Consider the following 15334-nt stretch of genomic DNA (forward strand, 5'->3'; position numbering starts at 1 on the left):
TGTCATTTATTCTTCTTTACTCATTTACAGACAATACATCTTCTCAGCTCTTAGTATAGCCATTGCTCAAGTGGATTAACACGAATTCTTTTGATTAAGACTATTTACCACTATCTCTCCCAATCAGGTTTTAGGAAATTAATTGTAGTTACAGAATTTGAAATAAACTACCTCTGAATGCTTTTGTTGGCTCTGTAGCTGACAGCACCAGACTCAGGTTCCTTACATGTGTAGACTGGATAACCTTTGCACTGGCCAAGAGAGAAACTGAACCAGGGATGAGAAGAAAATTACTCTTCGTCAAACTACCCTCTCCACTCTCTCTTTCTATTCTCAGTTTGATATTTGCTACAGTGTTTGTCTGTATGAGAAGTTAGTTGTGTCTGTTATGCAAAGCATCCTCCTCTTCAATCCTTCCAGATGCTTAACTACACTGCTGAAGAGCTTCCTTTCTCTTAAATTTCTAATTTAATTTCTACTCACTGGCAATTTTTCTGATGTTACGAAAGCTTCGCAACTCCAGTGTCTACTACGTGTAAGTGCTAAGCAACATAAATAAGAGGGGGAAAACACCCTTTATTCATTAAGGACCTACATTATCTGCAGCACTATTTAACAAGTGCTGGATAAAGTAACAAAGATTTTCAGTGCAGTCCCGAGTTGAATACAAAGCACTAGAAGTTGTTACTCTATGTTCTCTTTAACAATTCATCCACAGAGTATGTGCAACTGATCTTTCTTAACTTCTGGCATTGTCATCAGCATGAATGCAGTCGTCTTCCAGCTTTATTAGACTCCACTATAAAGATGAAGCCACCTCTAATCAACTCAAGTATCGAGCAGACACTTAACTCCTTCCTAGGACCTTAAAAATTTTGTTTCTCAAGAAAAAGAACTCTCAAAGATTTTGAAAGCTTCATAACACTGTGACTAAGACAGGTCTCCCATAGAATGGCAGAAACCCTATCCAGTCTCCAATTTCTTCTGATGTTGCTCTTCTGATTATACCTGGTGTCACACAGCTTCGCCCTGCCTATCTTAGTCTAAATTGGCAAAATAGTCCATCAAGCTCTAACCAAAGATCAGGCATCCTGTATGACCTAACTACTCAGGTATTCATCAGAGCAAAAGACACTACCACAGGAAGGGCATCAGAGGACAAACATAGGCACGTATTTAGATCCATAGCAAGGATAATATCCATTATCACAAGTTTTACTTCCTAGAACTGGTAACCAACACACTGGTTATCCTAGAAGTTTCATCTCCCCTTTCTGATGGAACCTACAACACTGGCAGTACCTGTGGACTCTCCTTTTTCTTACTTGGTGGGTACACTGCAGGTTTCTTTTTAAATCTTGTGTTCTTTATCATCAACACTCTTCAGATAATGAGAACTAGTGCAAGGCTGAGGTATGCGAAATTGATATATAGACACTTCAGGATTAAATAACTACTGCATGGTTCCTTTCAACAGCCATGGATTGGAGTTGTCAACTCAATCCCACATTCCAGTTCATTTGCTGTTAAGACTGTCATTGCATATGGGCAACTGTCATCCAGATCACTTATGTTCTTTCATTTTATTTCAGGAACTTCAGATTAATTGTCAAAAAACAGTGCAATTAAAGGTCTCAAACAAGTACATACAGGTAAGTAGCTCAGTCTCACTGGTTATACTGCTGTTCATTAACCACTATCCTACTTTGCCAGGTTTGTTTCTTTACATTAGCAGGGTAACAGACCCTTACATAAGTTTTAACTTGATATAGTGATAAAACCAGCATTTTGAGCATTTGATTCTGCATGAGAAAAAGTTTTGTGGGCTTTAATGATTAGTTCAAAGTTATCTCCTAATTAGATGTTTTTCTGGAAGTTATTTTCAGGATTTCTAGAAGAATATACAGGATATCAGACAGAACAGAGGATCTTATCCACAGTAGCTTGGCTGCTGTTTAAACCTTCTGAGTGCTAAAGGACCACATACACAAGGACTGCTAAAACATGCAAACCTAAAGGAATGCTGCGTTCAACTTGTCACTGCCAGACTTCAGCGTTGCCACAAATGCCAGCCTAACACTCATACGGAGTCCTCCAGAAGAGAAACGAGTCTTCACACCTTTACCTCTTGCAGCATATCCCACTGCCCGGCATTACACTCACCAGGCATTTCCATCACGAATACTGAAGAACACTCTCGTGCATTTTGACCTCAGCTACTTCATGATGTCATCATTCTCCCTCACTAGCCAAGTTCTCCAGACATCCTCATCAGAACAGATAATTTTGTGGAGGCTTAGCCCCTTTACACGCTATTCACCCTCTATTCATGCAGTTGGGTTTGGGGTTTTTTCTTCCTAACGGAGCTTAAAATCCAACTTAGCTGACACAGTGTTGAACACCATTGCCCTGGTATATATATGCTGCTCCTTAAAACACAGTCTGCATTCTATCAGTATATTCAGTGGTTCTCAATTACCTTGACATTTCCTATTTCATCATGTAAATAAGATTTATGATGATCAGAGGTCAATATCAATTGTCATAAATAAAAATGAAAAGCTTTCCCTTCACTAAAGAGTTGCTGAAACAAACTTTTCACTTTTTTGTGCAAAGTTTTATTCAAATTTTATTTGGAAAAAAAAAATCTAAACTTCACATGTCAAGCATAAAAAATTTCAACCCAGGTGGTCTACGCTTTACAATACACCAAAGCTTTAGGCATATACAATGAAGGTTTTAAAGGATACACAGACAGTATATAAAGCACATAGGAAAATCTGTAAGAGCCCAATACTTAATCACTATAGCAGAAAATAAACCAAAACCAAAGACACTTTATTTCACCTTACAAAAATATAAAGAAACAACCAATTTTAGAAAACTGTTAAAAATCATTCCTTCTAAAACCCCAGGAAGAACACTAGCTGTAGATTCGGACAGGGGCACACCAAATTCCCCTCATCCTCATCCCAAGTTTTACAACACATGGAAATCTACACCATCAGCACAGATAATAAGATGGAAACTTCATACAGTGTTAACAAACTTCACTGTTAACTTAGGGCTGTCAAGATCTTTGCCAACAAGAAGACATGTGCAGATAGTCAAATCAACACCTGATATTTAACACATTTACCTGCCTTCATGTTTAAATTTAAAGCAAATACTTTTAGAGACAGTCTTTAATACGTCATTTATTATGAAGGACTTTCTCTTCTCCTAAACGCTCTCACTAGTACAAATCTATACCCCAATTTTAATTACATGTTAGTGAAAAAGAAGTTGAAATTATATTCTGCATCAGACGTTCAATAGGTGTACTTCAATTTAGACACTGTTCCTACAGCGGGCAGACAGTAATTAAATGATTTCTCACCTTGACTACTCCATCAAAGCCAGGGATTGTGTTGACCTTTGCATTCTTGGCTAACAATTTGCTTTCAATCTTGTCTCCCATAGCTTGAATAGCATGTGTGTCAGGTCCAATGAAGGTGACACCTTCTGATGCCTGTAAAAGACAATGAAGATATAACTTTAGGAAACAAAAGTAAAAATCAGCTTTATACAGGTATTGCTGTTAATTCTTTTTTCTCTTTTTGAACCGATTAATGAAACAACGTTTAGAAGACATAGTGATCTGTTTATCTTAAACAACCTAGCAGCAGCATTTTGGCCAGTTCATTAAAAATGTGTATGACCTTGTGAAACTATGTATACACACAGATTCAAAGCTCCCACAATTAGCATTTGTATAAATCAAAGCCAGGCCAAAGAAAAATAGCTGAAAGTGGAAGTACTCCAGCTTGAAAGTTAGAAATATCCCTTGAGAAAACAGAAGCTAGTTAACTCACCATTGAAATAGCCACAAGTGATTTACAAAGACATGCTTGCTAAACTGTAATGCAGTTGAAAATTCCATTATGCATTCCTAAAACCAAACCCTGATGAAACATCAAAATGAAAGCGCAGTCTCTTACTCAACGTATTTAGAGATCTTGAAAATAAGGGCAATAAGTGAAATAATGTTTCCCCTGTTCTTTCAGGCAACTGTCTTTTCCATACTAACGTGCAAATAGGGTAACATAAAATACTTTAATACTTCAACTTTAATACTTTAATGTGTAGGTAGAACACTGAATTGCATTTTTCCTCCTCCTGTTTCTCTATGCCAGCAACAGACTTCAGTGATCAAGTACAGACATTTTTTCAATCCTCTCCAGGGTCAGTACTATATTGAGCTAAAGGCAATTCTAGCAAAACTGTTTCGCTGGAAGTTACTGACACATTCACTGAGTACATGCATATTTTGGGCAACTTAACATCTTTTGTACCATAGGAAAAAAAAAAAATCAAATGTTTTTTTTCTATGTACAATTTTTTCCAACTGTTTCATTGATTTTTTTTTCTTTCCTGCCCAATTCCAAGACACCTGTGAAATGCTTAAAAACAACTTGTTTCCAGCTGATAGGCAGTTTATTTAATACCAACACTAACAAATGGCAAACATTCAATTTCTTATATCAGAATTTGTGTCTTAATATTTTGTCTTTCTGACATACACTTGTGCTGCATATGTCAGGGTTGCCAGATAACAATAAAAAGTAATTTTGCTGAAGCTTTATGTATTTACATGATGGCAGTACATGACCACAGAACAAACACAGGACAAATATGTATTTTAAGTTGGAGAACAATGTCCTCCTATTCACGATCTTACAAGAGCTGAGAGCTCTCAACACACTTGGGAGTCACTGATTTCACTGTCAGCAGCTTCCTAGCAGGAAGAGTGTAATAGCTCTGCGTAGACAACTTCCTATCATCCTAGCTAACAGGGTGCTACAGATAACAGAGAAAAGATCAGGTAAGTATTACAGACACGCTAGGAAGCTCAGTGCAAAGACACCCAAACCAAATGCTGAGCATCAGTTCCACTACATCAAAGGCTTGTTAGTTTCAACTCAAAATGAACCATCTACTCCACTCTCATGAGTACCTGGAGTACTGTGTCCAGATCTGGGACCCCCAACATAAGGACGTGGACCTGTTGGAGCAGGTCCAGAGAAGGGCCATGAAGATGATCAGGGGGCTGGAGCACCTTCCTTATGAGGACAGGCTGAGAGAGCTGGGATTGTTCAGCCTGGAGAAGAGAAGGCTCCGGGGAGACCTTACAGCGGCCTTCCAGTACTTAAAGGGGGCTGACAGAAAAGATGGGGAGGGGGACCCTTTATCAGGGAGTGTAGCGATAGGATGAGGGGTAACAGTTTTAAACTGAAAGAGAGCAGATTTAGACTAGCTATAAGGAAGAAATTCTTTACTGTGAGGGTGGTGAGACGCTGGCACAGGTTGCCCAGAGAAGCTGTGGCTGCCCCCTCCCTGGCAGTGTTCAAGGCCAGGTTGGACGGGGCTTTGAGCAACCTGGTCTAGTAGAAGGTATCCCTGCCCATGGCAGGGGAGTGGAGCTAGATGATCTTTAAGGTCCCTTCCAACACAAACCATTCTATGATCTGGGATTTTATCTCAGCCCACCTCTTCTCTACTACAGTGGGCTTATTAGCTCAGCACCTCAGTAATACTGATTTGATCAATAGCTGTTTTACAGAGTTGGGAAGACTGCAATAGGAGGGAGGAGGGAATAGGAAGACCAACATGAGGGTGCAGAATTATTAATTCTAAATAAATCATAGTGCCAAAGGATCTGAACGCTAAAGGAATTCACTTTTTAAAGAAGGGAAGCAATGAGTTGATGCTTGAAACCACAATGACACAAAGTTTGGAGCTGACCATTTCAGATTACAAACTGAAAACTGATACCTCATTTCCTCTTAACAAGAGAGTTTTAACTAAGTGCCTGCATATACCTGGAGATAGGGCAGAGTTCCCTTCTATCATCAGACTGTATTTCAATCTCAAAAAGCTTTGTGGAAAAGGTTCACTTACGTACTTGGCAACTGGAGATTATGCTGTCCCTCTTGTATCACTCCTAACATGGAAATACCTTATTTCTACAGTTTCTGCCATAACACTGACATGTGCATCCTGATCAATGCCACTTCAAACTTCACCATGTATTGCTTCCTCTCCCCACTCTCTTTTCAAAGTCTACCATCAAAAACATGGGATCTCCAGAGGTCAAGGCAGTGGGTTCAAAACTTTTGCTGCCCGGACAGACCATCCAAGACTTCCAGCTTGCAGTCTATTTCCAATACTCTACTTTTACACCGTTTCTCTTCCTCCTCTGACTTTCTTTTGTCAGAAAATAACAAAGCCTTCATTCAAACTGGAGGTCACAGGAGAAGATGGGAATTACATTCATGACATCAGTAAGTATGCACCTTTCCAGTGAAAGGCATGGAGGGGACATCTTGCTTGACTTACTGTCTCCTCTCACTGACTTGTGGCATGGACTTTCAAAGTGCCCACTTCATTTCCTGCTCCTTCCCAAGCAGGTAGTTGGATAAGAAGAGAACAGCACCATTCAGGAGAGATTCATGAACCACCTGAGAAGAAACACTCCAGACTATTTCAAGAAATTAATCCAGTGTATTTGTTACACGAATCTTGTAGAGCTGTAATATTCCATGTGGATACAACCAACACTACTTACTAAAAATTAAGTACTAGATGATGTGCAGCAGATTCACATTACTCTAATGCAAATATCACCTGCTTCAACCTGCATCTTTGGGGCTTTTTTAATGCCCAGAATTTACAAACTGCACTTGTCTACACAAGCACCTCTTAGCTTTAACTGCTCTGAACCTTTGCACCTTACACAGAACTGCTCTTTAATTGTGAACAAGCAGCATCTTAGTACCACCAGCTATTCACCTATAAGGTTAGTCAACTGGGGTAGTCATCACATCCCGTTATTTCGCAGCAACAAAATCTGAAACAAAATAATTTAACTCAATGTGATATCACAAGATACCTGAAACCATGTAACTTGTCACGCTGCAATATTCATAAATCAAAAATAAGTTAACAAACCAAGTGGGATCCACTGGTTTCCAGTCAATACATCAAACCACCTCTTACATAGAAAAGGTATGCATTCTCTGACATGACTTGTAATTAACTAGCTAAATTCACAAAAAATACTTTGTCAGCTTAAGGCACTGCTAGACAAACTCTTGCAAGTTTTGCTACCATAATTTAAGTCCCCATCACTCAAAATGCTTGCTCAAGCCCTCTGCCAAAGCCTCATCACCAGAAAAGTGCCCCAGTTTCTTCACTGCCAATACTCACATGAAATTTACTAAATAACCTGTTCAAAGCTCTAGTTCCTGATACTGAAAATGCCAATAATAGACCATAAGAAAGAATGTGGCAGTAACATCTTCAGCTCCCACAAAGATTTATCAGCACTCATCCATTAGTATCCTTAGTTTATGAAACACACAAAAGTGGTGAAACTGTGCAGGAAACACTTCCAGTGCCTGATGACAGTATGTCCACACACGGTGCCTGTTGCCACACTGGCAAATCTAGAACCTCTGCTGTACATACACAAGCTTACACACTGCATATCAAACAAGTTCTTCCAAAAGTTCTGTTACTCCCACACACATTCAGCAGTGTACTCCAGCCTTGAAAACTAATTACCTGGCTTTAGGGAACATACCAAGTTTCACCATAAACATGTACCAGCATTTGCTTTAGAAACATACCTATGATACCTGTGTATCACTGCTTTACTTTGCCTAGTCAAAGCTACAGACAAACAATAAGGAATATTTTATAAAAGAGCAACTTCAGAATACATTCCATGCTAAGAAAGTTAGTTTTTTCTTTGTCTAAGTAGTAGATATTGGAGAGTCTTCCCCAACATCCCTCTATTTTTATTTTTGAGAGGAGCAGTAGCTGTTTTAATTGTACTGCTGTAAGAAATTGCAAGCGGTTAATTCTCTTTTTTTTTTTTTTTTTAGAAGCCAGACAAAAGCCTTATTCTACCCTCAGGGAACAGAGGACCCCAAATATAGCAAAAACTAAAAATGTCAAAAGTAGGACAAGCAAAGGCAAGATTTGGAAAATCCATTTGGGAAGTCTGGGGTTGAGCTGTATGTGACCTTTGCTGCCTGTCGACCACGTCTGACTGCTCTGGGAACAGACTGGGTCAAATGGACCTATGCTAGTGTAAATCGCCATACTCCCAACATTTGGAAAGGACCTGTCCATCTGGCAAACTCTTGCAGACCTGAGGTAACTGGAGAGACTGATCCTAGAAGAGGAGTTTCCTTTGCACCTCTCAACCTGGAAATTATGGATGCAGAAATTCACAATTACTGTATTATATAGTCAGTAATGGAGTCAGCTCAGTGACAGCATAAGCAAAACTAAAGATAGAAAGCATGAAGGAGGGAAAACTGCATAATAAACTTTTATACACGCTAGCTCCCTTGGCAACATATACTCTTCTGTGGGCTTATGAATATGTGGCAAACCAGCCAACTTGCTGCCAGGCCTCCCAGCGCTGCAGGAAATGACTGAACAGTTCCAACCCAGCTTTAGACAAAACAAGTGATACTAAAACTTTTCCTCTGTCTTTTACCACGTTAGTTATGGACAATTAAACACACTTTTTGGTGTCCTCATTCAAGCCAAGATATTTGAATCTGCACGTAACACCAGCTTAACAGGAGCAGCTCCAACCAACAAGGAGGTGTACAAAAACACAGTTATTGAGAATCTTGTGCTTTCTCTCTCAGGATCATTTGGCAAGGGGATTCTTCCACTCACAGCACACTGATATGGCAAAACATACTCCAAGTGTCCAGCTACTTTCAGGTGCAAGAGCCCCTATAATTATCTTACCACACAGAAGCAATGATAATAACACAGCCTTTGTGCTTGTTCTTTCCCTGGTACCTGAAACAGCTAGTTGTAGGAAAATGTTTCCCACCTCTGAGGAGGAAATGGCTAAGAGAATGGCAAGATCAAGGAGCAATTGTAGCTGCCCCGCCTTATTGAAAATAAGCTTTCCTATGTAAACAGAGCTGGTTTTAAACAAGCTCATGAAATTTACAGAAGAACCCAAACAATCTGTTACATACAGCCATTGAATGATATGTTCTCAAACTCAGACTTACCTATGATGTTTTCAAACACCCAAACTCAGAGTACTACTTACTGAAAGACAGTGACAGTAATTCACTCAGGAGAAACTGGCTTAACCCCAGCACCGCTGGCTGGGTAGGCTCTGAGCCTGCAGCCTGTCAGGATTAACTGTAGAAGTAACTGAGCCAACCTAGCTGCTTTTTCCCCGTTCTCTCTCCTTCGTCTCCTGCACATCCCTTTTCACAGTCCTACCTATCCCTCTTCTCCAGGGCAGGCTCTGGCACTCCTTAGCTGACCTAGATGACCAACATGGCAGACAACGGCCTAGTTTTTTTGTGAGAAGTGTTTTCCATTGCTTTCATGAGTTAAAACTAGCTAAACAGAAAAGCTTAATGGGCACTGGAGGATGGACCACATAAGCTGCTGGAGCATGCAACAGGGAACAAGAACCTTCTTTTGGGGAAAGGCATATCCTCAAATGCTCAGGTTTGTGGGGACAACTGCGTGCTGCCATATTGGCCTGCTTTTGTGTTCGAGTCTGCATTTCTGTTTTAAGGTTCGTTGCTTCTGAGGAGCACTGTTTGAATCGCAGAATGGACGAAGTTTGAAGCATCAAAGCCACTGCCTTGAACCAGGATCTTTGACATGTGCTGTCAAGTAGTGGAACAAGTTAGGGGCAGAAGAGAAGCAAAACCAAGATTCTGTTGCAGTGAGATATCAGCAAGATCAGCAAGAGTTGGTAACTACTTGCCACACTTACCCAAGAACTTATTGGTAAATGAGATTATAAAGGAAGGCCCACAGATAAGAACTCCAGTAGAAAGTGTTATCATAGATCAACTTTTCAAAGAGGTTTTGTCCCAACTCTCAAGTTTTTTTTTCACAGAAAAATCTGGAAAAGGTTTCCATGAAATACTTGCATGCAGATGATAAATTCTTTCACTTTGTACTGGGGACTGACTGCCTCAATTTTTCTGCCCTCTTGACACACAGCCAGTCAAGGAGGTAGATCCAATGCGGAAGGGAAGAGACGGAAGTAGTCTGGTAATCACAAACAGTATCAGAGTTCCAGAAAAACTGCAATCTTCCAGGAATACCATCTCCCATCTACACCTCATAGCTCATCAAAAAGAAACAGACCTGTACAAGCAGCTGCCTGCAACCACATACAAAGCAGAGCAGATAAGCAGCACAGTTCAAGGATGACCAGAATAGCCAGATGGACTAAAAAGCCTCTAAGTCACAGAGGCTAAATGCAGTGCTGAGAAGCAGAGCTGGCAGCAAAACAAAGGTCCAACAGAGGCTTAAACAACCTAGAAAATAACCAGGCAGAACAGAAAAATCCAGTTGAAGTGGCCAAATAAAACATCCAAAGACAGACAATATTCAGGAGTCCTACCAGAAAAAGAAACACAGGCACACTGACATCTGTTGAAAGAGGTCGGGACGTAAGCGATCACCTTGCAATACAGGGACTGTCCATTGAACGCTGGAAAGGAATTCCCCTAGGAAATATACTATAAGACTATATTATAAGAAGCATTCACTCAGCCTAGGAAATCCTGAACTGGTAAAATGCTCTACAACAGAACACAGTGGACATGAAAGCACACCCTGAAGTTTTCTGCTAGACACACAGAAACGAACTATCAGCTCAAGCAACTGGGGCCTGTTGCTGCTATTCTGAAAGCTCAGAATAAAAAACATATAGAGGAGTGGCCAATGATAATAAGCAGAACTTCTGAAGCCAAAAGATGTTGAGAATATATACACATTTATATACACACACAAGAGACAAAAGACAACACAGGTACAGTAGCATCCTTCATTAGAACAAGTATTTAAAAAAATGAGCCATGCTGAAGAAAAGCAAGTTACAGCCCTCTGTACAGGCTTATGACAGAACAGCATAGCATCTCTTAAGTGAACACAGTATGCGATATAAGTAGATGGATAAACATGCTATAGGGGAGGGGAAGGGCTGTAGCATCCTACTTCTCTCTGACTACATCTACTTTTGACTACTGTAGTTATTTCTGGAAGTCTGGCTTTTGTTTTGTTTGAGGGTTTGGGAAGGAGATGGAGTATTACAATCACCTTGAGTTGCATAAGCAGCAGGCAGGTAGACTGTGATAGCAACTAGCCTCTGCAGTAAAAGGTTAATTGGCAATTGGGAAAGCGACAGAGCCCAATGCCACTTGCTAGAGGAAGGAGGTGACGGTGAAGAACTGTGCTGCCCAGCCTGCCAGACCTCATTGCTTGTTCTAAGTTCTACTTTGAACTAAAAACTTACTGTTACTTGGCTCCAAAACACACTGCATGTTAGAGGCCAGACCCACCACACAAGCTATGTCACTTGTGACACTACTGTGCCATTTCTGTACTGACCATCTCAAATAGGAGTACATATTGTAAGAGGAAGTGACACACTGGAAGTGTTTCTTTAGAAAAGAATAAAAAACCTTACCTGAAATTGAATAGAATGCACAAACTGCATATATCTATATATCACATAGAGAAAGGTAGGCATATTTATGTTTTTCAAAGTGTAGTATATGTATACTCAAATACTGGGCACGGGAAGAGAAAAATCAATCTGTTAGACTACTCTAAAGCTCAGTTTAAACAAAAGGCACAGTTGCTGAACCAGGATAAGAACCATCTAAGGCTACTTAACTCCACTGTCCCAAAAGCACGTGCACCTTTCAGAAAAGGTGCACAATCTCCTGCATAAACACCAGGGAACAGCCAGAATAAATCTAGATGGTCAGCATCATCTTAAGCACAAATGCTGCACAGAAAATAGCTTTTAAACAAACTCTGAAGTCATCTCCTATTTAATTCCACAGAAGTGGTAGGTTTACAAAGTCAAAACTGCAAGAATCAGGCTAATCTGTAGATGTCTTCCTTAAGATACAAGTTGTGAACTCATACTATCACAGATTATATGTACAAAGGGTAAATGTGCTTGTATTGATTTCCTTTTGTATTTTTAAATTTTTTTAAAAGTCTCATTAGTCAACATTTCATAACGTACATTATACTTCTAAGTGCAATAAATGGTATTCAGCTTCCAGGTCATATCTTTGCAAGTGAAAAGCAGCACAGAGGCAGCTTTTTCCAAGGACTCAAAGCTACAAGACACTGTGAGAAAAACAAGAAATACCTCTGGGGCTCTATACTTACAAGTTTTCACTTTGGATCTGATCATCAAGCTGAAGTTTTACTTGATAATTTCACTTCAAAACAGATTAAAGCTTTAGATGGTCTACGTATTATTTTATGTCTTTGTCCGGAAGCCAAATGCAATCCTGAGTTACACAAGTTTTTAGAAGCATTTCTCAACTACAAAGTATAAAACTTGAACATACAGTAGTTTGTGTGACATGCCACCATCAATGATGAATTGCTTCATTACCTATAAAACATTCCTCCCACACACACACCACCCAATGCACAGGCACAGGAACTTAGTCCTGCTGTGTTGCAAAAAGTTTGAGTATTCGACTACATCAGTAGTAATGAATACCCAGAAAATTTAGGTAGAAACAAACGAAACTTAAGAATTTTCCCTGGATGGTTTCCATATTGCTTTTCTTCACTTCATGGCATTGAAACCACCCTTGATTTTTACATGATAAAAGAAATCTGTGGAACTAATCCTAGAAACCTCTTTCTGTTTCCTTGCTTAACACCTCCAGGCGACAGAAAAGACAAAATGCTTCATTTGCATCCTTAAACATTAGAAACTGCGAATGAGCCTTTTCAGCTGCAAATGTTATTGCATCTACATTTCCAGAAGAGAAAGAAGGTTAAACAGCCTACTCAGGTTTATGTTAACTCATCTCTTTTTAGCACCATGAGCAGCACAAAGAGAAGAGAATGTGGAAGCTTAACAGCCCAACCTCTTTCTTCATTACGTTCAATTAGATCCTGGAAATGGATATAGCTGCTGATTACACGAAGATAAAGAGAAGAAATCAGGTATGCACAAAGGAAATGGCAAACACTAACAAGTGTAATCTTAGTCTTCCCAATCATCGAGCCTCATGAAGACCATTTCATTTTTCATGCAACACAAAAAAGTTCTATCAGTTGCATGACCACACAAGATTTTGCCTGATGTAAAAAGCAGCATTTGTTTAATCATTAATACGAGCTCTTAGTTCAAAATGTAACGTGTCAGTGTTGCACAAAGCCATCCTGAACATGTTAGTAAGGTAAGAAAGATTCCTTGTTTGATGTGCTACATAAGTACTCCATCTTATCAATTAAAGACTAAATTTCAGCCACAGTCAAATAGTCAAACACTATTAAGCTACTTTATTTCAGAATACAATTAAGTAAAATTTATTCTTCAAGAGTACTAGATCTCCTAATTGAAAACATTTTTTTTTTAATTAGGATTCAACCTACATGGTATTTTTAATTTGTTTGGAGTAAAAAAAAAAAAAAAAGGCACTTTACTGAATTCAGTAGAGAAAGTTAGCAGCACTTTATTTTCTAGGCCATTTGGCTTTCAGTCTGGAAAAAAAAGTCTTCAGCTTGGCAGAGGACGCTCAATGAGATGTTTAACACAAAATATACATTACTCTAAATGAAAACCAGGCACTCATGGAGAAAAAGCAGGACAGAATGATGAGAGGCAGAAACAGGGGAGCATCCTTCTAGCCAAACCAATGCCTCACATTACCAAGGACCCAAGTTTACTGTATATACAAAATTTTCTATAACAAACTCTCAAAATGAGAGTTCAGTAGGGAAGACAAATGGAATAACAAACAGTCTAAAAACCTGAATGTTAGAGCAGATTAAGAAAATGCACGGGCACAAGACACTCTTTATACAGCCATACTATTTCTCCTGTTCTAAAGATGAATGTGAAGCTTCACAAATGAATACAGAACACAACCGTATAGCCTGATTAGTAAGTGCACTTTGCAACGCCTTAGCTCATGGGGTTTTGGGTGTTTTTCTTGTTTCGGGGGGGGGGGGGGGGGGGGGGGGGGACGGGACGGGAGGACGACGACACACGACAGACAGGCATAAGAGTATATTTGGAAGTCAACAAGTAATGACAGATTAGCACTGTGTTATTGAGATGTTACACTGACCTTGCAGTCAAAGGGCATTTATTGGATGCCTGCAAAAAAAACAAACCACCACCCTTAATAATAAATCAGAAGGGGGGGGGGGGGGGGAAATCACATTGAAAAAAATCTGTCTGGTATTTTTCCAGACATTCTACAATGCTTTCAAAGGTAGGTGATCATCATTATATTTATACTGCATATTCAGAGACAAAATTAAAACTTAAGATGACTGTCCAAGCTCACACCACCCTGAATTTACTGATGAGTTAAGCATCAGGAACTCTGGTATTGATAGCCAGGAAGATAACTGACCCTAGAATCATCTTCCTAATAACCACTCTACATATTGACAAACAGAGTTGAGCAAAGCACACAACTACACTGAAAAGTGTCATTTCTCAAACACCGTAAGAGACAAAGACACTGAATAAGCAATACTTCATTAAAGCAAGACTGTTAAGCCCACTGCCCTGACCAAATTCTAACATGGATAACTCCACTGTACCCACCTACAGCTCCCTTTTCTCAGCTGGCTGGTGTAGTTTAGGATCCTTCCTGTTCTCACATGAAGGCTACTAATTTACCTCCTGCCAAATAACTGCCATCACTGATATCAAGACAAGGTGGTATTTCCTCAGTACATGTGGCCATCCTCAAATATTTTATAAAGACTGTTTTGAAGACCTTCAAGAGAGTTTATAAAGATGCCAGAAACTACACTACGAGATGCAGAGCAGATCACTGAGTTCACTTCAGAAAACTGGAAGTGTCTGCATCTTGTTGGTAAACTGGAGTTATTTTCCCACAAGAAGAGAGTCATTAAACAAGCACTAGATTTAATTTCTGACATTTGAAAAGCAACATCATATGATAAATAGGCATATTTATTCAAAAATAAATATCAATTTGTCAATCACATTAATAAACATTAGTTAAGAGCTAAACAAGCAGTAAATCAATTGTATCAGCAACAAAAAAGTGCACGTGCACACATCTGTCTGTTTGGATTGCTTTGTGGTTTAGTTTGTTTACCCCCCACCAAACCAGGTTTAATTCACTGAACCAATACACTCTCTTCTACCAAAGCCAGCATATACTGACTCTGCAGTTACTAAAAAACAGAACTGGGACAACAGTTACTCAAGATTAAAGACATTCTAAAACCCCAAGGACAGGATGCCGTC

At 39.5% G+C, this 15334-nt stretch overlaps 1 protein-coding gene across 4 annotated transcripts in view; it reads right to left on the reverse strand.

Annotated features, from left to right (window-relative positions):
* PCCA (propionyl-CoA carboxylase subunit alpha) overlaps positions 1-15334 on the reverse strand; it is a 288817-nt gene that overhangs the window by 208078 nt on the left and 65405 nt on the right. For all 4 annotated transcript variants that reach the window (XM_074859347.1, XM_074859348.1, XM_074859350.1 and 1 more), the window contains one exon: positions 3380-3511. In XM_074859347.1, coding sequence (XP_074715448.1) covers positions 3380-3511 — 132 coding nt within the window. The remainder of the gene's footprint in view (positions 1-3379; positions 3512-15334) is intronic.

This window comes from Strix uralensis, chromosome 2 (assembly GCF_047716275.1).
Source record: "Strix uralensis isolate ZFMK-TIS-50842 chromosome 2, bStrUra1, whole genome shotgun sequence".
Lineage (NCBI taxonomy): Eukaryota > Metazoa > Chordata > Aves > Strigiformes > Strigidae > Strix > Strix uralensis.